General features: G+C 48.0%; 8 protein-coding genes across 8 annotated transcripts; 5 read left to right on the top strand and 3 right to left on the bottom strand.

Moving 5' to 3' along the window:
• Nucleotides 1-1,040: 1,040 nt before the first annotated feature.
• ANOM_009719 (sugar porter family MFS transporter) lies at nt 1,041-2,988 on the top strand (the record flags this gene model as incomplete). The annotated part of the gene is made up of 6 exons (XM_015554975.1): nt 1,041-1,136; nt 1,185-1,261; nt 1,325-1,508; nt 1,611-2,593; nt 2,693-2,766; nt 2,840-2,988. The coding sequence occupies 6 exons, from the start codon at nt 1,041-1,043 to the stop codon at nt 2,986-2,988; spliced, it is 1,563 nt and encodes a 520-aa protein (XP_015403301.1).
• A 1,609-nt stretch (nt 2,989-4,597) lies between these two features.
• Nucleotides 4,598-7,293, bottom strand: ANOM_009718 (uncharacterized protein; the record flags this gene model as incomplete). The annotated part of the gene is made up of 3 exons (XM_015554974.1): nt 7,161-7,293; nt 6,252-7,088; nt 4,598-6,190 (listed from the first exon to the last, which is right to left on the bottom strand). The coding sequence occupies exons 1-3, from the start codon at nt 7,284-7,286 to the stop codon at nt 4,598-4,600; spliced, it is 2,556 nt and encodes an 851-aa protein (XP_015403300.1). The 5' UTR covers nt 7,287-7,293.
• Nucleotides 7,294-7,963: 670 nt separating this feature from the next.
• ANOM_009717 (glycosyltransferase family protein) lies at nt 7,964-8,605 on the top strand (the record flags this gene model as incomplete). Its single annotated transcript, XM_015554973.1, has 1 exon — nt 7,964-8,605. One exon carries the CDS (start codon nt 7,964-7,966, stop codon nt 8,603-8,605), a length of 642 nt encoding a protein of 213 aa, XP_015403302.1.
• Nucleotides 8,606-9,044: 439 nt separating this feature from the next.
• On the bottom strand, nt 9,045-10,427 carry ANOM_009716 (methionyl-tRNA formyltransferase; the record flags this gene model as incomplete). Its single annotated transcript, XM_015554972.1, has 4 exons — nt 9,045-9,786; nt 9,844-9,971; nt 10,021-10,091; nt 10,133-10,427. 4 exons carry the CDS (start codon nt 10,425-10,427, stop codon nt 9,045-9,047), a joined length of 1,236 nt encoding a protein of 411 aa, XP_015403296.1.
• A 169-nt stretch (nt 10,428-10,596) lies between these two features.
• ANOM_009715 (uncharacterized protein) lies at nt 10,597-13,205 on the top strand (the record flags this gene model as incomplete). Its single annotated transcript, XM_015554971.1, has 5 exons — nt 10,597-10,841; nt 10,895-10,988; nt 11,043-12,189; nt 12,399-12,430; nt 12,486-13,205. 5 exons carry the CDS (start codon nt 10,597-10,599, stop codon nt 13,203-13,205), a joined length of 2,238 nt encoding a protein of 745 aa, XP_015403295.1.
• Nucleotides 13,206-13,808: 603 nt separating this feature from the next.
• Nucleotides 13,809-15,953, bottom strand: rho1 (Rho family GTPase RHO1). Its single transcript, XM_015554970.1, has 6 exons — nt 15,620-15,953; nt 15,360-15,427; nt 15,258-15,285; nt 14,975-15,172; nt 14,743-14,877; nt 13,809-14,690 (listed from the first exon to the last, which is right to left on the bottom strand). The coding sequence occupies exons 2-6, from the start codon at nt 15,425-15,427 to the stop codon at nt 14,538-14,540; spliced, it is 582 nt and encodes a 193-aa protein (XP_015403294.1). The 5' UTR covers nt 15,620-15,953; the 3' UTR covers nt 13,809-14,537.
• Nucleotides 15,954-19,003: 3,050 nt separating this feature from the next.
• Nucleotides 19,004-20,127, top strand: ANOM_009713 (mitochondrial 54S ribosomal protein uL24m; the record flags this gene model as incomplete). Its single annotated transcript, XM_015554969.1, has 2 exons — nt 19,004-19,420; nt 19,492-20,127. 2 exons carry the CDS (start codon nt 19,004-19,006, stop codon nt 20,125-20,127), a joined length of 1,053 nt encoding a protein of 350 aa, XP_015403299.1.
• Nucleotides 20,128-20,575: 448 nt separating this feature from the next.
• rtt106 (putative negative regulator of DNA transposition (Rtt106)) lies at nt 20,576-22,272 on the top strand (the record flags this gene model as incomplete). Its single annotated transcript, XM_015554968.1, has 4 exons — nt 20,576-20,681; nt 20,754-21,095; nt 21,156-21,512; nt 21,577-22,272. 4 exons carry the CDS (start codon nt 20,576-20,578, stop codon nt 22,140-22,142), a joined length of 1,371 nt encoding a protein of 456 aa, XP_015403298.1. The 3' UTR covers nt 22,143-22,272.
• Nucleotides 22,273-22,525: the final 253 nt, after the last annotated feature.

The following is a 22,525-nucleotide window of genomic DNA, read 5'->3' as shown; positions in this document are numbered from 1 at the left end:
TATATATCTTCTATTAAACCGGCTTCAAGTTTCCCCCGACGTAAAGTAACTCCTTAATATGTTGAGCTATTAATCACGGATTTGGAAATAAATCTTCCTCTAAATTAAACTAAACAGTAGCCGAATCCTATTTACTATACTGGATATACTATAGAAATACCTAAGCTTCGAATACTTCCATTATAACAGCACGGCCTTGACTACTATTATTCTTATCTACTCCGTACTTTTGACATATTTGATTCAAACCACCAATGCCAGTCTTGTTTTTTCCCTTTTTTTCCTTTTCTCTTCAAATTCTGGCTAAATGATCAACAACGTTGCCGTTCCCCGCAAAGTTGATTTTGCTTTCCCCCGCAAACCTTCGCTCAGCTCCGTCGTCTTGGCTATCCAGCATCCTTCACACCAACAAAGCCCCCCTATTCGTCCCGACAATAGCATGAATGGGTGAGTCTATGTGACCTTCGCTTATTCGTGGTACTAACTAACCTTATCACTGCCCATCTTCGTGTCGCATCCCACGTTTCTTGGGGAGACCCAACGATGGCCAGCTCAGGAATGCCGAGGGCTATTTAATATCATCCGTGCTTAGGTCTCAACGCCCAGACGGAGACAGGTGTCTTTCCCCTCCTTATCTCCATGGCTAGCTCCTTCTAACTGGTTCAAGGATCAGCGGTCATGGAAGGTAACCGTAACAGCGAGTCTTTCGACACCCTCTTGGGATTCGTGGAATCATTCGACCATCTTGGCCGTCTTGTTTTTCCGTGGTAGATGTCATCACCGTGTATTGGGGGAACAGGGTTATATGCATCGTGTGATAATAACAACGTACAAGCTTCAGCTCCTTCTTCCATATATTAGTTTGCTTTATTCCGGCGCTGATCTCTTCATGAATCTCCTACTTCATTGTCTTATATGAGCCAGGATCGCGATCATCGTTGTTTCAGGCCTTGAAACGACGTGTCGAGCCACTTTTCGGTGACCGATCTGTTATTTAAACAGCAAAGACCTCTGAGACTGGCTTGATCCATTTTGACAAGATGTCAGTCATACTCAGAAGACTCGTCCACAATGAGGCGATGCGCGAGGACCCTAAAGAGATTTATGGATGGAGAGTGTACATGCTCGCCTGTTCGGTTAGTCTTTCTCAACCTTCCATGACAACAGAGACTGAACATCTACAGGCTTGCTGTGGCGGCATGCTGTTCGGAATGGAGACCGGTATCATAGGAGGTGTCCTTACGATGGACCCTTTCCAAGTGTATGCGCTTTCTTATCTTTGAATATCTACTGCACACGCCAACCGCTGACCTCAAATATATAGAAAATACGGATTAAAGAACCTTGGAGATGTAGGAGAGGCCAATCTCTCCGCTAATATTGTATCCACACTACAGGCAGGGTGTTTCTTTGGCGCCCTCATCGCCTCCCAAATAGCAGACAAATGGGGTCGAAAGATAGGGTTAATATCCGCATCGCTAATTGCTATCGTTGGCGTTATCATGCAAGTTGCAGCAAGCGGACACCTGGAAGCCATGTACATCGGACGGTGAGCATCACTCCTCATACTTGTCTTTTTGAACGCTTCGATCTAACTGAGCCCAACTCAGTCTAATCAACGGTTTCGGCGTCGCTTCGCCTCAATGATAAATCCTCTCTATGTCTCCGAAAACGCTCCTAGAGCTATCCGCGGTGGTCTAACAGGCCTCTACCAACTGTTCATCACAATGGGAATCATGCTCGCTTTCTGGATCAACTACGGCTCTACCCTTCACATCAAGGGCACAGCGCAATACATGGTTCCACTTGCCATGCAGGCCCTCCCCGCCCTTCTTCTGCTTGTGGGTATGCTCCTATGCAACGAATCCCCCCGCTGGCTCGCAAAGCAGGACCGCTGGGAAGACGCTCGGAAGACTCTCTCCCGCGTGCGCAACCTCCCCCCAACGCATCCGTACGTCGAGAACGAGTTCCAAGATATTGTCAACCAACTCGAGCAAGAGCGCCAACTCATCGGTGGCTCCGGTTTCTGGGACCTTATGAGAGAGATGTGGCTCATCCCAAGCAACCGCAAACGAGTCATGATCAGCATCTTCCTCATGGTCTGTCAGCAAATGACTGGCACGAACGCCATTAACTACTACGCACCGCAGATCTTCAAGAATCTGGGCATCACCGGCAACACGACAGGCCTGTTCGCCACAGGAGTGTACGGAATCGTAAAGATGGTGGCATGTGCCGTCTTCCTAGTCTTCGTTGCCGATTCTCTAGGCCGTCGACGTTCTCTCCTCTGGACGTCTGTCGCCCAGGGTCTAGCCATGCTCTACATTGGGTTATACGTCCGTATCGCGCCCCCAGTGGAAGGCCAGCCCGTCATCCCCGCCGGCTATGTGGCTCTCGTCTGTATCTTCCTCTTTGCCGCAACCTTTCAGTTCGGCTGGGGTCCCGTCTGCTGGATCTATGTCTCTGAGATTCCGACTACCCGACTGAGAAGTTTGAACGTCGCCTTCGCTGCCGCGACTCAGTGGCTGTTCAACTTTGTCGTTTCTCGTGCTGTTCCCAATATGCTGGTGACCGTTGGTGCTAATGGTTACGGGTCAGTTTTCCTTTCCATTCTGTATTCACATTTTCTCAGCTTCTCATGTATATAAATACATTCTGGACTCCAACACCGGCTAACAAAAAATGTGAATAGGACATACATCATTTTCGCCTGTTTCTGTTTCTCGATGGGCGTCTGGGTTTGGTTCTTTATTCCCGATACCAAAGGTATACCTTGCAACTCCCTGGCACATCCTGTTTACCAATGATTATTTACGGAAACTGACTTTTTCTTTGATAGGCCTCTCGCTGGAGAAAATGGATGAGCTCTTCGGTGCCACTAGTAATGCTACTCATCTGAAGACTGAAGATATAGAGAGGAGTGCGTCCCAAGCGGAGGGTGACCACAAAGCTGAGGTTGCTACAGAAACTAGGGTGGAAAGGGTGTAATATTGCCGACCTTCTTTCTTTCTCTTTCCCGGCCTTGCGATTTGCTTGGTGGTCCGTTTTGAATATGGACATAGCTGCATAGGTCAATTGGATGTCTATTCATCAAATAATATTGGACTTGGTAGTATTCTGTCCAGTGACAGCCTCGCTATATATATGATAGTCAAAATTCTAATACAGTAATGACAATGTGTGGAGTCAATATATTTAAGACCGGTTGCGTGGCTAAGTCGCTGCAAGAGGCCGGACCGCTTGTCCTGTGTTTGGGTTTTGTTGCGCCATCGGCGCCAAAACCGAGTCCTCGACCTACTTGTTGTGGTACAGGCCAATTAGGTTCGAAGACAGGAACATCTATGGTTCTCGAGCAGCCCAGGGGATACTGTGTCTAATCTCAACACGCCTACTGTTGGCGTGGTGCTGATTGCGGCCTTTAAGCCGTTGTCGTTTTTGCTTCTTTGAATAAAGCCACATGTTTACCGCATAAAAAATGTTGGTCATCCCTTTAGAGGATATTTAGAAGGAAGAGGATTTTCTTAGAGAAGTAAGGTTTCAAAGACTCATTGGAGTTTGTCCCCGTCATGGGCTTTTTAGTCTCACAAACTGAAATGGGCATGCTGCTGGCCCGGTGCCCTTGACGCCTTATTTCAGCGTCATGAGCACCAGGCCGGCGGCACTCGCATGGCAGAAGGTGGCATTCTTTGACCACACTAAGATTGCTGTTAGAAAACCTGTTCTTTTATACTATGATCCTGGAATTTATCTTACCATTTTCGTGCCCGTGTCGGTGAATCTTCTCGTGCAGGTTTTTCTACACAGCTTTGTTGAGCAGCATCTTTTGGATGCTAAAACACCCTTCGCTTGGTGATGAGAGACGCTTCGTGTGACGATGTGACTGGGGTATCGTGAGTACGTCAAGTACTCTCATAACTGAATCATGGGCGCTGGATCACGCAGCAATTTCGTGAGCCATCCAGCTGAAGGTTCATATCGAGGGCTGGTAGCATGAGACGGTTGTTATAGTGAGATGAAGGATATGTACGGAGGGGGTAAAAGATCTGGAAAGGTTGATTGTGTTGTCAGTAGGTCATGGTGCCTGCCCATCTAGGCCTTCAGGCACCTACGCATGACAGTTGTTGCTCCTTAAGAAAGGTCGACCTTGTTCGGATTCAAGACTGCGGACCAGCATACCTGCCTAATCTTATCTACTTTCTTGTTAATACCAATGGCAAGGTAATTGTAGGGTTCATATTGAGCCGAGAGAGCTCCTTCTTATAATCAGTCACTCAGCGTTTGTCTACTCTATCGCGTGGCCTTCCAACTACATAAACGAATCGAAGGTTCCTTGAACCCCTCGGGAAGCTGAATGCTTCCAAGTTCAAGACGTCGAACCTATTCACAATACCGGCCAACCAAACAAACCACATTATAACAAGGAGTGATATAAGATACAATAGGCTTTGTTATTGTTCCTATGGAGAATAATGGATATAAAAAAAACTTCAAAGACTGTCAAAACGCTTCCTATTTACCTATGTACAATCGCTTGCTAATATTCAATCCTTAACCTTCACATCACATCATGCAATTGAGTACGCCCGGCTGTTGGGCTTTACTTTGTCCTGATATTCCCACGCCCGGGGAAGCGCCGCAGCTTCTGAGTTTGACTCCGGGTCATTCGCCGAGAAGGTTCATCGTCAAGGCTAAGACCGCCAATGCCAGGTCCAAGTTCGGACCGTTTTGGTGAAAAGAAGGCGTCGCTGCCGCTTCGTCCATAGCGAATATTCCGGATTGTAGCATTCGTGGCCGTAGTAGCTGTCGTCACCGTAGTTTCGGTGTCGGAGTCACGGTCTAGTGGGTCCGACACATCGGATTCGTCGCCCTTCAAGCTCTTCAAACTGAAACTATGATCCTGATAGCCGCCGTCATATGACGGGAAAGGGTGATGGCGCCGAGCCTCGGGCGTCTGAGCTGAAAAGCTAGACCCGGTCACAGTCGAGGAGAAGGAAAGCGGCGGCACAGATGGCTGCCTAGTAAACGGCTGAAGTTCTTGACCGCTGCTATTCTCGAGCCTAGGAGACGTGCTGGGGAGGCCGGCAGGTGGTGGCTGGGTTTGGTTCGCTTGCGGCACTTGCCCACTGCTGATGGCCGACGAGAAACGATAGAGAGAGAGTAACCCCAAAGCCTCTTGAACTGTCATGAATATCAAAAGGAGCTTTCCGTATCTGTCGAAATAGTGTCGTTCGGAAGAAACCTGCGGTAAATTTCCTCCCAGATGAACTGCTGCCACGAGCTCTGCAAAATAAACAAGAATTTCCATGCCGTTCCACTGAGCGAGAGGTTGTTTCAGGGCTTCCAGTAACGCGAATCCGGCAATAAGGCTCGCACTACCCAAGGAAGCTACTTCAATAAAATCTCCGGGTAGAGAGATATGGCCATATTGTGATACGAGCCAAGCAGCGATAGAGGACAGAAGCAATCCCAGTCGGAGATACTGGAAGATGAAATAACTATGCAAGTCCACAGATTGGTGGGGACCAGCATTTGTCGTGTGCTGTTGCGATTGCCATGCGCCGTGATCCTCATCCTCAGGCGATTTGATGGTGAAAGCTTTATCAAACAGACTCTCTAGCCCGGTCGAGGCAGCATGATCACTCATGGGGAAGAACTTCGGAGGTGCAAATGTAGTGTCGAAGGGGCCATTGTTCCGCGCCCAGGGGCTCGAGGATTGGGCTGGAGTACGGTGGAACGGATTGCGCTCAACAACCTGCTGGATGGGTTTCTGGCGCTGAGCAGTCTGGGTGCGCAGGTTCCATGAGGGAGGTTTAGGAGCGGCGGGTAGAGATCCGTAGAATGGTAAAGGTCCATCGAGAACAGATTTCTGCTCTCTCTGGTGCACGCTCACAGTAGGTGTAACATTATGCTGTACAGAAGGTGTCCAATCCATGTCGTCTCCTTCCGGGGGAGGGGTAGGGAAAGTTGGCTCCTCGGGAACAGGCCGAGGAGTCGCTAGCTTTTCGAGAGGAAAGCGTGGTGTGCCCTGTTGCAGCCTTTCGCTCGGGTTTGTGAGAAGCTGTTTGCTTCCAGTGGTATGAACGGGAGACTCGCCACGTCTACGAGCCGGGGTTGCTGCCGGAGTATTGTCGGTCCAATTTACCAAAGGGCGAGTGTCATACTGCGCAATGCGCCGAGAGAATAGAACAGACTAGACTATTGTGAGTTTGATGCCGTTCAATATCCATGGTTAGCAAGTGAGTGAGACATACCAAAGCAATGAAAATGAACATAAACGTATGCAAGGTCGGTGGAAGATGCGATTGTAAACCACTTGACAGGGGGTCTCTAAGCAAAGCCCAAAAGACACATCGCACCACCATGACAATAAGTTGGACTTGGTAGTATTCTCCCAGACCGACGAAGCGGCCAGCTCTCCCTTCAACCTTGAAGCGCAGTTTCGGGTTATACCAGGCAGAAAGTATGCCTGCTACTAGAGACAGGCCAGCATAAGGTGCCAGGTCAACGAAGCAATAACTTGGCATGCGGCGTGTCTCTAATGTTTGCTGAACACACGTTACGATGGATGCCGGTGTAAGGAGATCATCCGGGTCCCGTAGAAATTCATCAGTAGCTAAAGCACCCACTAGATTCCAGGAGAGTTGGCCAACAACACTAGCCCAGTAAGTGATGGCGCCAGCATAAAGTAACAAGCTCCTCCAATTCCATTTGCGTGCATGCCTTGCTGCTCTTCCCGCTTTGCTGCGATCCATCATACGTCTCAGGTGGTCTGATTTTGCCTCGTATCCTGCCTGGCGGATGCGGTCCTTCACCCTGGGCTCACATTTGGCACATACTTGCGGATACCGTTCTTCAAGGTTCTTACGAAACTTCGGATATTCTTGTTCGTATGCGCCATAGTTTGGATCGTCTGTTGGTGGGAAATATGCGGCGAGAGCACTTGTGAAAAGATGCTGATTTCGGATACATTGCGCGCAGAATAGACCGGATCCCGTAATATCAGTCGACTCGAAAGGGGTACTCGATACATCGGATCCGTAGGAATTAGGATTTGTATCTGCTGCTGGAGGGTCCGCGATTTGTCCTTTCTATCATAGTTGCCGAGATGATTAGCACGTCTTTCAGAACCACGAAAAAGAAAAGAAAAGAAAAAGACCTACTTCATCCAGGTAATTTATTGCCTCACAAGCGTTACAGCGCCATTTACGGATAGGACCTTTTTCAGTCTGTGCAGACCGTCTCCCGCAATAGAAGCAAGTTATCCGCTTTGCGAAGAGAGGCGCCATCTCATGTCCGAAATGTTGACATTGATAGCGGGAAGGTTGTTGATGGAGCAACAACCTCCCATCTAAGGATGGGCAGGAGTTAAGACAAAATAATCGCCGAGTCGCACGGACCACGTGCCCGATCATCACCCATCGGTCGAGGGACAAACAATTAAAGATTTCTACACAAGTGCCGACTTTTGGTTCTTTTTTTGGTACATGGCGTTACTAGCCTCCTCTTGATTGTTAAACAATAGAGAGCGCTAACAATAATGCTATTCAATTGGCTGTGCTATACCACTGCAGAAGATTATTCTAACTTATCTGTCAACAAATGTTACTGATGACGCTTGCAGCTGCAAACTAACATACGTTGGGTTTCTTTGATTGCATTCCGGGGTCCATTGATAGCTTTCGACCTCTGAGATGATGTTCCTGACTCAGTCGCCCCTGAGAAGCCTCCTTTGGCTTTTCACCATAGGATGTGTGGTTGGTGTATCAGCATTCATTGTAAGCTCCTAGTGTTGACATACATCTACTCGTCTCTCTCTATTCGTGACTAATCATCATAACTACGCTTACAGATCTTCATCTATGCCCTACACAAATCACAAAATACTAATGTTCCTAAATGGCGCTCGAAAAACACCCCCACCCATCTTCTCGTCGTCTTAGGCAGCGGCGGGCATACAGCCGAAATGTTCTCCATGTTACGACGGATAAAGCTCGATCCGTCCCAGTATACATATCGCACATACATTGTGAGCTCGGGGGATAACTTCAGCGCCACGAAGGCAGTAGAGTTCGAGACTCGATATGTCAATTCCGTCCAAAAAGCAACTGCGGTCGACCGTAGCCCGGCAGAATCATACGCTATTGTGACAGTGCCGCGCGCACGTCGCGTACATCAGTCATTTCTGACGGCACCCTTTTCAACCCTCAGATCTTTCTGGGCATGTCTTCTTGTCTTGCGTGGACAATATGCTGACCAAAGGCGGCCTCCTTCAATGAGTTCGGCGTATCCGGATGTGATTCTTACGAATGGACCTGCTACGGCGGTTTGCGTTATACTAGCTGCCAGGCTCCTCCGTCTGTATAATTTCATCAGAGGCTTCGTTCCGTTCAAAAAGGCCTTGGGAGGTGAGAACTTAGCACCGACTGATCACCAACTCCGTACGATTTTCATAGAATCATGGGCCCGTGTGACAACTTTGAGTCTATCGGGTAAGATACTGTTACCTTTTGCTGACCGTTTCCTCGTTCAATGGCCTGGACTAGAAGGGATGAGAGCGTGGAAGGGCATGAGGAAGACGGAATACGTGGGCATGCTTGTGGATTGAATATGGTCCAGGTTATCCCGATGTCAACATTGATATCTTTTGAGTGTATTTCTATGTACTGTACAACACGAAAGCCATTTGTGAATGAAGGCTTAGAAGACTAGTCTGCTCCTGTATCACTGACACGTAACCAAGAGTCCAATGGCGAGGCGATCGCTTTCTTCGTCCTTTCGATATTGTGACGGACTAAATAGATTCAGAATTCAAACACAGCCATAAGAATGCCTAGTCATTAGTAAACGGTCCCCCTCCAATTCAGCTATAGAAAGTTTTTAAGATCAAGTTTTCTACGGGGGGTTAGGGATATGCCACAAAAACAAACTTAAGCAGCGTTGGCGTCAAAGTAGGGCTGGCATTAACAATTATACTGGTATCTTAAAGTCAGTTATACAAGACAGTTGTACAGTCAGAACAGCACTTTTCCTTCCAATTTGTGTCTTCATTGCAAAGGGTTGTAGAATGGGGTATAGTCCGAGCCGTTCGATGAAAATGTTCGATCACCAACCATCCGCGCCTTGAGAGCGGCGCGAAGGGCGTCCGCATTCTGTTCGCCCTCAACTTTCATTTGGTTGATGCGGAGAAGTTTACCATCTTGTGTAAACACGTAGACGCATTTTCCTTGTCGAGAATCAATGGGATGAGCGCCGTCCACAAAGGGTAAGCCTGGGACCACAGCATACGCTTCGCTCCCTTTCATCGGTTCAACTTCCTCTATCTCGGTGAAAATCACCCGTCGATATTGGAAGGAAGAAGGGTTAGCTGCAGCATCATTGATTACTAAAGCCTTGCTCCATAAAGACCCCAATACACGAATCCGCCTGCTGATATCTAACCAGGTCCAATTTGTCCAGTCGATATGGCGGTCATCAGGCTTGATCTTAGCTGCATGTATCAGGGATTCATGTTCTTCTGGCGAACGCCAGCCGGCATCCCGTACTGGAGGAACAAACAGGCCTTTTCGGATACCGTCGACAAGAATCTCAGCTCCCTTAGGAGCAACAAGGTTTAAGAGCTCTGGTACGGTACATGACTCGGGCCTTGGGATCTCAAATCCAGGTGGCGGGGTCTGCTGTAGAATGACGCCGTGGTCGAAATGCTTGAAATCTAAGGTCTGCAAAGTGACCCCAGTCCTAGTTCTACCAGCCAAAAGAGTGTGATGGAGCGGAGCGGGACCACGGAAGCTGTTGTTTACCAATTAATCACCGGTGTGACACTCTCGATCGTTTACTTATACTCACTCGGGAAGCAAAGAAGGGTGAACATTTAGCCCCCCATACTTTGCGCCATGGAGAATTCGTGGAGGCACAAACAGACCGAAGGATACAGCTACTATAAGGTTGATGGGTCCCCCAGGTAGTACAGGTGGCTAACAGAGTCAGTAACACTTCAGGGCCCCGAGCTTTTCTTTATAATACCGTCCATCCTGTGAATGTATCTATCTCATGAACCGGGAGCGAAAGGTCTGTTGCCGCAGCTTTGATGGGGACTATCAAAAGAAACGTAAGTCTAGTCCGGTATCTTTTCAACTTGTGAAATTAGATACCCTCGCGTATTTTTTCAGGCCTCTTCCAACCCTTTTACCCGGTCTGCAAACGACATCAATGGAGGATATCCGATCTGGTCGATCCAGATGTTCCTTGTGGAGAGCATTCAAGGAAGCTATGCTGAACTCATCGGAGCCGCAAAAGAGTATTCGGAGGGGTTCGTAGGATCTTGTCGCAAAGAATCGATGTGCGAAATATCGGCTAGTTCCAGCACGTCTGTATATACAGAGCGCCCCGGGCCCCGCGGAAGAAACATGGCGTGGGAGCTGCCAAAACATAGCTATCTTCGCCGGCTAACACTGAAGCTCCGGAAAGCTCCCCGAACACTCGAAACACTAGCACGTGATGTCACCGCATTCACGTCTCAAGTCGATCAGCAATATACTCCCCCACCTTTGACTATTGCACCAGCTGCCTGCGAGTTACGGTTCACGATATAATGATGCGATGTCAGGGAGTGATCTTGCTTCGGTAGTGCCGGCACAGCTGGCATATCTCACTATATACAATCCCCTCCTTGGACCGACCGACGAAACAATACAGGATCAAGTCGTCTTTTACACTTCCAGATCGGATCGTCTGCAACGGAGCAGAAGTTCTACGGCTGAAAATGAAAACAAAGAACCAAATGATGGATGGAATGTGAGACTGCGCCAGATAGGACTGGCGCAGGGCATGGTGAGCTTCGCCAGGTGGGGACCGCTGCTTCGACACCCAACAGAACTATACTGAATAATTGGTATAGGAACTTTTCAAAAGGACAGGCAGTCGACTACGTGGAGACGGACAAGTCGCTTATTGTGCTACATGAACTCGAAAGGAATTGGTGGATCTTAGCTGTAAGCATGGCCTTAAAGAAAATGCCATGATGTTGAATGCTGAGATCGCTATAGTCAATTGACCTGACGCGGCTTCCAACTCACCCTTCCAATGGACCTTCGTCGCAGCGCGATACTTCAGAGACTCCCTCTTCTCATTACTCTTCACGGGAGATGTGTCCCTCCCATCATCTGATTCAGCAACTACGCCGAGCGCATTCCACTTTCCTCCTTCATCATGACATCACCCTTGACGCTTTATACGAACGTGTTGGCAGGTCCACACTCTGCTCCCTCCTAGAAAACTTCTGGTTGCGATTTGCCTGGAACTGGGACATCATTCTAACTGGAAACCCCGCTGTGGATGTGTATAATGGCATAAAGCTTTCTGCTGGCGGCGAGCTAGGCATTGGTGTGGGCGAGGAAGAATGGGGAAGCGGGGAGAGGGAGGTGCTTGAGGACTTCGTGGTACGGACTGATGGCCTTGTGGATATCGTGGTGTCTCGGTTTGGTGACCCGAATACGCCTGATGAGAATGCTGCAGCCGCGAACAAATCAGCAGATGCCATGCGCAATGATGACGATGAAACGCATTGGCTTGGTTTAGACACATATCCTCGACCGTCAGACGGTGTTATATTCTCAGGTGTAGGGGCTATCAGTAGATCTTCTGTGGTGCGCATCTCACAGTGGATGGAGTGGATCTACAGATACGGCATTGACGCATATGGGGTGGGTGAAGACCCAACATCACCACGACGTCGAAAACATCGAAAGAGACAACGAGGCCGCTCTGGAAAAGGTGCAAATACAATGCTACAAGCCAGAGAAAATCCCCAATTTGGAGACACAGGTGACGGTTTCTCTCCAGGTATACCACGCCCACTTGTCATGGGGACGACAAAATCAATGCAGCCCCCACAAGGGTCTGATGGAGTAAGCCTACTCTCAAGCGGCGAAAGCTCTCCTGCAAGAAGTGAGAAAGGCAGTGATTGGATGGGTGTGACCACTGGTGCATTTGTGAAATACCTCACGCTCGGATACGGTTCGTCCTGGAGCAAGTCTAGGACACCCAGCGCACATCCCCGTGTTGAAGCGTTGAAGCGAGAAGATGACTTAGCCAGCTCAAGCAAGCAGACAGGTCAACCTACAGATAAGCAGGAAGGCTCTGAAGAGAGGCCTTCTAAACCTGAAGATCCTCCTGTGAAAGCTAGAAGCCGTGGTAAGTTTCTCATTGGCCTAAAAAATGAGACAGTGAAGGGAGATAGTCAAATTTTGGAGACCAGTCCAACAAACAAGAAATCGAAGGATAGAATAAGCCAGAGGACTTTACATATGTACTTGGCAAACCCATCAGAAGAGAATCCATCAGGTCGGTATTACACTTCTTCAATCTTATTGACCTCAATGCTAAAACCGATTGACCACTAGGCATAATCCAACAACGAGCAGTAGTCTACGTAGTAAGCCATTCTTCTCTTCCATCACAATCTCGAGCATTTACTGACGAGGTAACAGCACAAACCTTTTATCTATACTTTTCTATTCGATCCTCAAGCTCCGTCTCTGGCAGACCCATCTCTCTATCACAATATCCATCACCAACTACAACCTCTCCAAGGGTCACTCAGCAAGTCAACATCGCCGGCAGTTGCCGCAGCCAGAATCTCTGTATCCGGCCATTCATTTGATATCAATCAACGATTCTCAGCCGAGAACCTACCATTCTACGATCTTGTCTACGACCCAACCAACCTAACAATCCGCTCTTCAATCCCCAATATCCCTGACCTCGGTTTTTCCCCACTAGAAGCCCCGCGAGATCCCAGCGCAACGCCCTGGTCGCGTGTCGAAAGCCTCAATATCCACCACCGCCTACTGAGCACCTACATAGAAACCCGATCCCGACCGCTCGAACTAGAGAGAACCTGCAAAACAAGTCGTGGCTGGTGGCTTGTTTGGGTCCGAATGTCCGACCCATCGTACAAACCCGCCAGTGACGATAGTAGCACATCTCAACCCGACGACCCTCGCCAGGAGGCTTTCCTAATCCGGAAGGGAAGTGACTATGTCTCGACGTCTTCGCACGCGCGCAATAAGAGCGGGACTCGGTTCTTCAGGGACCTGGGCGGTGCGTCTTCGCCGGGACTATCGGATATGGGGCCGGCCAAGTTGGCTGAGGGGTTGGGGCTGGATGCAAGACGGTATATTGAAAGTTTACTCAATTTGAACAAATGATCCCCCGGGGGCGTAGAAAAAAAAATACACACTTTTCGATGCTTTTTTTTACATTCTCTTGGTTTTCTAAAGAACGTGGAGGTTGTAATATTGAGATTAATCCTGAATTGTTTTCCCCAGAGGGCTGCCTATTCTGACGGGGTATAGAAATATGTACATGTCTCACTACCCCTGACGCAGCAGCACTAGTACAATACATAGAATAGGGACCAGCTGCTCAAGGCATCAACTTTATCAATCAAGTCACGAACTAGGGAACTAAATTAAGGATGGATATGTCACTTCGATTCTCCTGTGTCAGTCTAATTCAACACTTCGTTTCTCCTATGGGACAGGAGGCAGCTGCCATTTCCATAATTAGGCATGCTGGACTAATGCGTAGTCTAAGGTGCTAACGGGCCGCCCACATGTTACTATCAATAGCACCATCTTACCAATAGTTGACACCTCTTCCTGTAATGGAACGCGATACCAAGATATACCGGTATTTCTACTGATGGGTAGTCGATAGCAGATCCCGAGGTTTTAAGGATAACATGTGTTTGATGCATTTCACGAAATATGTATCAGGAGGAAAGCTAGCAGACAGGGTACAATGACATCAGAACCATGCAGATGCAAATCGCAAAGGAGTAGGATGTGCATTGATTAGTAAATAAATATGTTAGGGGTGATGATGTTGTTTGGTTCCCCATCAAAGCTCTGATTGATCAAGGGAATAACAGCGTCGAGAAACTGGCCAAAACCAAAAGACAAAGTGAATCCATACATTCTCTTAACCGAAAGCAACACACAAAGGAATAAAGAAGAACTCTGCTGGGGAAATCCGAAGTGATAGGAATCATCTATCGTATCACGAAATCCGACTTTCTTTATCAACCTCCCGGAGATCCTTGACTGACGGGACACGCACGAGACAACGCCATCCTCAATAGCTCATTTCCGATCTGCACTATCCGGTTATTGATGACCCTGTTTTCCTGCCAGCGAAATGGCCATCCTCTGCCATAGTGATCGAACCGCCTCGTGGGCGTACGGGGAGTTGGAAAAGAGAAGAAAACCCACAAGGTTATGAAGACAACGCCTCCCTAGAAATAAAATAGAAGAAGTCTGCAAAACAAGAAAGTCGACCAACTGCATAGCCAGATAATCCCATAAACCTCGTGTGCCCGTGATTGAACATTATCCACACTCGCATCCAGGCACAGATCGGAACACGCCAACGGAGGACCCCTTTCTGAGTAAAAGAAAACACCAAATAGTCGAGACCCTTATCCGTTCATATAATCTCCGCATTAAACACAGACCTTTTGTGAAGGAGACAAAACTAGTTTACAGGATGGTGCACCCCTTCTTCTTCTTGTGAGTCTTGGTCAAGAGAGCAGCCCGGGTGGCAGCCTCGAAGACCTCACGGACACCCTCGTTGGTTCGTGCAGAGCATTCGAGGTACTTGTAAGCTCCGATCTTCTTGCGAACTTCCTCACCCTGAAAAACAGGTTAGAAGGATTCCAGCGTTCTCTGTTTACGGGGTACATACCTGTTCGGCGGTGACTGGCTTCTGGGAGGTCTTGGTCAATTCCTCAATGGTCTTGGGGTCATTGCGAAGATCCTTCTTGCATCCGACGAGAATGATAGGGAGTCCCTGGCAAAAGTGAAGCACCTCGGAAATCCACTGCATTCATCGTTAGTTTTGCATACCATTTCCTTCGTAGGTGGAGCCCCTTTTCAGGATTCCTCCACTTCACGGGATAAAATCATGAGCAACTCACCTTCTCCTGAACGTTGTCAAGGGAATCAGGCGAGTCAACTGCGAAGCAGATCAAGATGACGTGAGAGTCGGGGTACGAGAGAGGACGGAGACGGTCATAATCTTCCTGACCAGCCGTATCCCAAAGAGCGAGCTCGACACGCTTGCCATCAACCTCGACATCGGCAACATAGTTCTCGAAGACAGTGGGGACATAAACCTGAAAAGAATAAGGATCAGTTTGACGCGTTCGGGTCGAAAAGGGAGATATCACGGATCGGGTTGGATATCCGGTGAGAACTAACCTCAGGGAAGGTACCCTTGGAGAAGACACTGTGCACAGCATCACAGTCAGCAGTCTCTTCTTATTTGGACACAGAAGTAGTTTGAAATGGAGATACACTTACATCAAAAGACAAGTCTTACCGCAGGCACCATCACCGACGATGACAAGCTTGCGACGGATTTCGGCCATCTTGAAGTCAAGAGGATTAGCAAATGATTGGGATTAAAATTATCAAATGGAATAAATTCCAGATGAGGTGAGTGGCAAACAACAGGGGAAGAAAGGGAAGCTGTTGCGGGAGTTAAGTTGGATGGCGGAGAGGAGGTTAGAAGGCTGAGAAAGGGACAAGTCAGGCGCCCGAGGAAAAGGGTTATCACATACGGTGCAGGTGCAACGGCACTGATTTAATTATAGGGAGAGGGAAGAGAATAAAGTGGTTTAAAGGGGGAAATGGTTTGAGTCGGGGAGACGAGAAACAAGAAAACAAGAAAAGGGATTTGGGATATGGGTTCTGTCAAAGGACAATAGCGGATAAGAGTCTCCAGGGGAGCTTAAGATGAAGGATGATTGATGGATGGGTGGTGGAAGACAGTAAAGGGTAACGGGTCTGTATGGGAGCGAAGGTTATCGGCGTTGGCTCTTCTCTCGTTTTGGTTCCCCGGCTGGCCTTTCAGGTGAGGCTCCCCAAGTTGACTAAGTAACCAAAAACCAGACTAAAAAGCGCTGAAACGGTTAGCAACAAGCGATATTTTACACAGATAAAAAAGCTATGTGGCTGTGCTGGTTTGTTTCTCTTGCTACCGTTTTTTCCCTCTCTTTTTTTACTTTTCTTTTTTTATTTAAAAAAATAAAAAAAAAAAAAAAAATTCCGAATTCTTTCTTTTATTACCTGCGAACTTTGTACCCTACCTAACACTAATGGAGAGGAGCAAAATATTCTTCCCTAAGTGGAAGACATAAGTACAGCAACAGAAATTTCCTTTGTCCCTCACGGTCCCAAAATCATTCTATTTCCCTCCCTGTTCACATGTTGGTATCTTGGGTGCCTAGTTTTCTGTCGGCTTCCCATCCTCATTGAAGCCACCGTGGCTGTTCATACAATTGGTTGTATTCCAGTACCGTATGAAAGTACTGGCACTTCATTCGCTTACCGCCTTTGCAGGAAGTACCGAGTAGTACTAGTACTAGTAGTATGTATTTTAATTTCAAAAGCTGATAATTTTCCATCTTGGGTCTTTCATCCACCCACTTGAATTGAACTTGATCCACCAGAGATCCCAAACCTCCTTGACAGTCGAAACAACCAATGTTATCAGTTCCAATACTGATTGCATCGATCACCGAGTTCATAAAGCCACAGAAAACATACACATATACCTGGTATCTGTACTACATGTTGCAGTCGAGTACTAATTGCGTGGACACGTCAATCCTTCAGCTATAGTCGGAGCCTAGACACTGGTGGACACCTTGTATGCTCGGATTTATCGGTTATGGCTCCATTCTTAATATTAGCTCTCCTATAGGTATTATTAGCGATATGATTCGCTTGACAAAGGTCGGATGCGCGAAATTCATAATACATAGGTAGCAATAATAGATAATATCTATAGCACTATTTCCATACCTAAATAATCCTTGACGGTGCTCACGAGAATAGGTAACGACAAGCAACTTCTCCTTCCATCGATGATAAGCAATCAGGCTCTTATCAACCAAATTTATTGATCAATGGCATCATTCAACCTTAATACCCGTCCTGCGGTAAAAAAAAAAAAAAAAAACATAGAAGCAGATGGACCATTGAAAGCATATTAACATACTGCATATGATCACATCATTGTATGGGTCCTTGGGGGGTGACATTTTCCCTAAGACAAGAGTACAATACGTGGCGGTGCACACCTACCTGCGCCCACCCCTTAAACTACTAGGGTGGACCAGAATACCATACTCCGTCGTATACTTACTTTACTAGTCTCAGCAATTTAATACAAAACTTTATACATCTCACGTGTTCGTCATATGAAACTACTCCGGAGTACTCTGGGGTAACCTCTTCTCCTCGACTGGCATTTTGCTAGCAAGTGCAAAGGCTACTTACTATCAACTATTCTTACAAGCCGTCATACCAGCCACCAGGCCTGCGCTTATTACCGGCTTGCAGGAAGGCCTCAGCCACGGTGAAACCCAGAGCAGTGAACGCCTTGCAGCAAGTGCGGATATCTTTCTCGCTAACCTTTTATCTGGATGTGACTCAGTCCGATATGCAACTATGCTTGTTGGTCCACCTTTCTAACTGGCTGTGAGGATTCATTGGGCTGTCTATGCCGGCTTTGTTACTGTTCAAAACAATGGTAATTTTATAGTGCATTGCAGCATACAGCCTATGTGGTACTTAGCAAGAATCCAGCAAGAGGCCTGACAATGTGACTGACGCCATTAATGGTGATCACGCCCCTTTATATGTTGCCTAACTGCATCAAGCATTTGCTCTTTCACCCGTGACATCATGATTGTCACGGTTCTTGCAAGACTAGATGGGAAGGCTCCTGGGTGATGTAAATTATTTGTGTCTCGATCATAAAAGAACAGTGCCCTAGGCAAGCCAAGAAAAGACTTGACTCGTCTTACGACTCCTACATGATCGGGACCAGTCAGCCTTGCACGCACAGTAAAGAGTGCATATGCATACTTTCAGCTGAAGATGGAATCTACACAACAAAAGCCTCGCTGAGGGCGGGACTCCCCTGGAATTCGATACAAGTCCCTATGGAAAGTTTCCAACCCAAAAGGGAAAGAAATCAAGAGGGCCTCGTTGACATACTACAAGGCCATAGAGCAGGCTGTGATACATTTATGCCTGCCTGGATGCGGTCCGGACCTAAGGGATAGTTTGTGGCGCTGGAGTGGACATTACTCTCCGACAGTGAGGCTAGACCATTCTTCTTGGCTCTGCATATCTAAAGCGCCACTAGGTTTCCCACATTCAGACCCCAAAATTCCTGTGCAAATGTAACTCATGTCCTTGCAACCATAACATTCACTTCTAGGATCCAGAAGCCACTTGACGTTGCTCAACTGACCTATCCAGGACACAAATATCGAGAGACTAGATCTCGGAAAGGTCACATTGCCTTATTGACCATATTCAGCAACCTAAGCTACCCTGGAGGCAAGTATTCATGTTTTCGAAATTGTACGAAGTGCACCATCACACAGGTATTATATTTCTTTCCCCCCTCATATGTATGCATCACCCCTGGCGGTAACCCATCCTCTGATATTTCTTGACTTGCTATTGTTTTCGCCATTTGTGAAAGATATGCATACGGCACTAGTCTGATGATTCTATGGGGTAACGCATAAAGTCAGAAACCTAGTTAAGAGTACAAAATGTAGACGAAGGTCTTGCAACGGGTGTTTACGACTTGTCGGTTAAGCTTCATGCTATCCATTTTCCATACCCTCTTATGGTTCAACCCAATTCGACTAAGGTTAGGTAGATGTCTTGTGCACGGAGTACAGCCTAAAGTGCTATTACTGGTACCTACTAGTAGTATCGAAGTACGCATAGGTACTATACTTCCATCATCTAACTCATACTAAGGCACCCTTATCGAATCATCCCATTGGTTCCTGGAGCCTGAGCGACTCTGTTGTCACGTGACTGATGGCCGCAATTTTCCCTCCCCGAGCATCATCCGGTCCCTGGAGATTCCGCGGGAACGTCGCTCAGCCATTGCTGGTACAGCACCATTCAATATGCAGAAGGTCATCCGGAGGACGGCTTTGGCAAGAAACCAGGCCCAGCGAAAGGCAGTTCGAGCTGCTAAAGATGCTGAGCGTGAAGAATTCAAAGACCACCTGAGACAGCGATTCGCTTTGAACCGCATAGAGCTCGATAACATCCGCGCTGAGAGGCAACGACGACGAGAAGACTGGCTCCGCGGACCTCTAGCACCTCAGCGCGATGCCGGTTTTGAGGGCCAATCATTCGGTGCTCTGAGCCCCCAGGCAATGAATCCACCACCTATCCCCAAGCACCTAAGGAGGAAATATATCAACATCGCCGTGGGAGACCGAGTGTGTATCATGAAGGGCCGGGATAAGGGCAAGATCAATGAGGTCGTCCGTGTAGATACAAGCAATGAGACGGTTAACGTGAGGGATCTTAACATGGTATGCTTCTGTGGTTACACGCGCTATCCTTAGGGTATTTTCGCTTCTGACTGACTCTTGACATTCCGCAGAATGATGTGCATCTTCCCAGTTGGATCAACTCACAATACGGAAACAAGGGCACTGTCAATGCGATGGCCCTGCCGATTCCCATCGATGATGTCCGCCTTGTCGTTGCCCTTGACGATCCAGCTACTGGACAAACACGAGACGTCTTGGTTGAGCATGTTCACGGAGGGGAGCCAATCCTTGAACGGGAACATGGCACCGAAACTCCCAGACATACCAGATACATTTCCGGCGAAAACATCGAAATCCCATGGCCTCGCCGTGAACCTCCGGTTTTGAATGACGAAGAGTGGGATACACTACGCATGGAAGTTGAAACGCCGACTTGGACACCATCGCTGCATTATGCGCCCTTTCCTCCCAGTGTTCTGGATGAGCTCCGGAATAAGTTCTCGAAATACCGTACACGGCACGATCCGGAATGGGTTGAGGCGAAGAAGATGGAAGATTACAGAAAGGAGTACCTTCAAAGCAGGTCTTTGTTGACACCCAAGGGTGAGCTGATGGCTATGATACGGGCCAAGAAGGAGGAACGCCTGAATGCGAGAAGGGATGCTGATGGTAATATGCTCATGGACGACCAAACGGCCGGATTCATTGAGAATTTCTTGAAAGAGAAAGTGGCGAACAAGGCGTAATCAGCTTAGGTGTGATTCACCGGTTTTTGATGGGACGTGTGCCCAGAGGAATAATTTCTGTTCTCTCTCTTGTTTGAATGTTGGATGTATACAAATGTACCACTGTAGCATAGAATATGATTGTATAAGATTACCGGGTTTAGGCGTGTACTTACTATATTCCAGGCCTCTGGGTGAATCCATGGGGAAGGGAAGCGACATGGTTAGATTGGGATGTCTCTGAAAAGCCAATAGGACTCATGACTGGTCGCTATTAAGCCCCCGATTGCGTTTGGGCTATATTTGGTCGACAGCCGCCAGGGGAGTGGTTCGCAGTCTCTCTTATCCATCATCTCTCCGCGCCCGAAGTTTCCATCCCCCATCTCTCTCCCTTCAACCCTTCGCGCAGCCCCGTTCATCAAGACATTCTGTTCGGCTTTGTTAACCTGGGGGCTGCTCTTTCCCAACTATGGCATTCGCCGCAATAAATTCATCGGCTACGAAAAAGATTCCAGCCATTGAAGATGCCTTCGCCGCCGAACCTTCTTTGAAGAAACGAGTCTACGATGCGATCGGTGCGTAACCCAACACCTGACACGGGTCCTGGAGTGAAAGGGAATTGACTCGTGTCCGTTACGGCTTTACAGGGACTACCCCGCAATATATACCTCTCTTCGAGGACATTGCCAAATATACCTCCAACCTGCTGGTCAGGAATGCGAGCGCCCCCGTTCAGCCTGTCGAGACGCCTACAGACGGTCCCGCGGCGAAGAAACGAAAGCTACAGAATGGAGATACTGCAGGACAGGCACAATCGTCAGGTGATTTGAAGGCCGATGCGCCGTTACAATTCTACATGCAGGATGTTTCCTTCGCTGTTCCGCAACGGAAAAAGCTTACACTCGAAATTACGGCCGGGCGCGGTTTTCTTCGCGCAAGGAATCAGACCTCGAAGGCAGTGGAGTTTGGCATCCACGTGGACAAAATACGTAAGTCTGGTGGCCAGTTTGTATGAAATTGACACTAACTGTGTTGTTGGTCAAAAAAAGAGCATGTCCTTTGCCTTCCTGTCCCGGAAAAGAACCAGAAGCAGTTCAATTTCTGCATTATCCCCCAATATGGCGATGGTATAAACCCACCACCGGAGGGCGAAATTGCCCCCGAGGCGATGGTGTGGACGGTCAACGACGGTCCTCCCAAGGCTGCATTCTCGGGGAATGGACAACAGATGGGAACCAGCGATGGGGAAACAGCTGAGAATGTTGTTAGGCAAATGCTAAATGAAAATGTATTGCATACAAAGGTGGTGCGCCCAGATGAGAGGGAATTTGTCAGTGCCATGCCTGAGGCGCATCGAAAGGGAGAGAAAGCCTACCATGTTAAGGCCTTCCGTGGCAGTAAGGAAGGTACGGTTACCATATGCGGATTTCAATACTGGTTTGTCTTTAGCTAACCTATTGTCTACTATAGGATATCTCTTCTTTTTGTCCACAGGCATATTGTTTGGATTCAAAAAGCCCCTAGTCTTTTTTGCTTTCGAGAACATCGACTCAATCTCATACACCTCTGTACTTCAGCGAACTTTCAACCTGAACATTGTGGCTCGGCCTACTTCGAGTGATGAAACGCAGGAGCTGGAGTTTTCTATGATCGATCAGGCGGACTTTGCCGGTATCGATACTTACATCAAGAAACACGGTCTACAGGATGCTAGTCTTGCAGAAGCCCGACGTGCGAAGAGATATAATATTAACGGAGCGAAGACTGGGGAGGAAGGCGCTATGGATACGGAAGGTCCCGTCGAGGAAGAGAGCGAGTTGCAGAAGGCGCAACGCGAGCTGGATGACGAGGAAGACGAAGATGAAGAGGACTATGATCCCGGCAGCGATGATAGTAATGATGGTAGTGGCTCCAGCAGCGAGGAAGACTCTGATGAGGATGGTGATGAAGATGAAGAAGATGACGAGGAAGAGCGAGATCTTCTCGCAGATGAGCTTGGGAGCGAGGCGGAGGATGTTCCTGCTGACCAGCTGTGACGGAACACTTGTCATACTTAAAGAACTGTACGAAATACTGGACGTTTCATGGTTGCGATGCCATATTCATCTCGGTGGATTGATGCCCTGCAGGCCAGACCAGTCAGGCGTAGGTTGTTGATGTTTCATCGTAACCACCTTCGGCTTATACTTTTCATCTCTCACTCATCGTGCGGCATGTATCAATATGACACTCTGCAAAATGGGCCAGGCATTCAGCAGTGCCCCTGCAGAATCCATGCTCATGCACCATAATCAGATGTGAGGTCTCAGTCCAATCACTCCATTCCACGTAGAACCGTTTCAAGGGTGCATGGTGTGGGTTTCAACCGCCAGGAAACGCACCACTGCCCTACAAGAAAGTACATGCGAAGACTGTTTGG

This window comes from Aspergillus nomiae (genome assembly GCF_001204775.2).
Source record: "Aspergillus nomiae NRRL 13137 chromosome Unknown contig00351, whole genome shotgun sequence".
Classification (NCBI taxonomy): domain Eukaryota; kingdom Fungi; phylum Ascomycota; class Eurotiomycetes; order Eurotiales; family Aspergillaceae; genus Aspergillus; species Aspergillus nomiae.
This window is presented reverse-complemented; position numbering and strand designations above follow the sequence as displayed.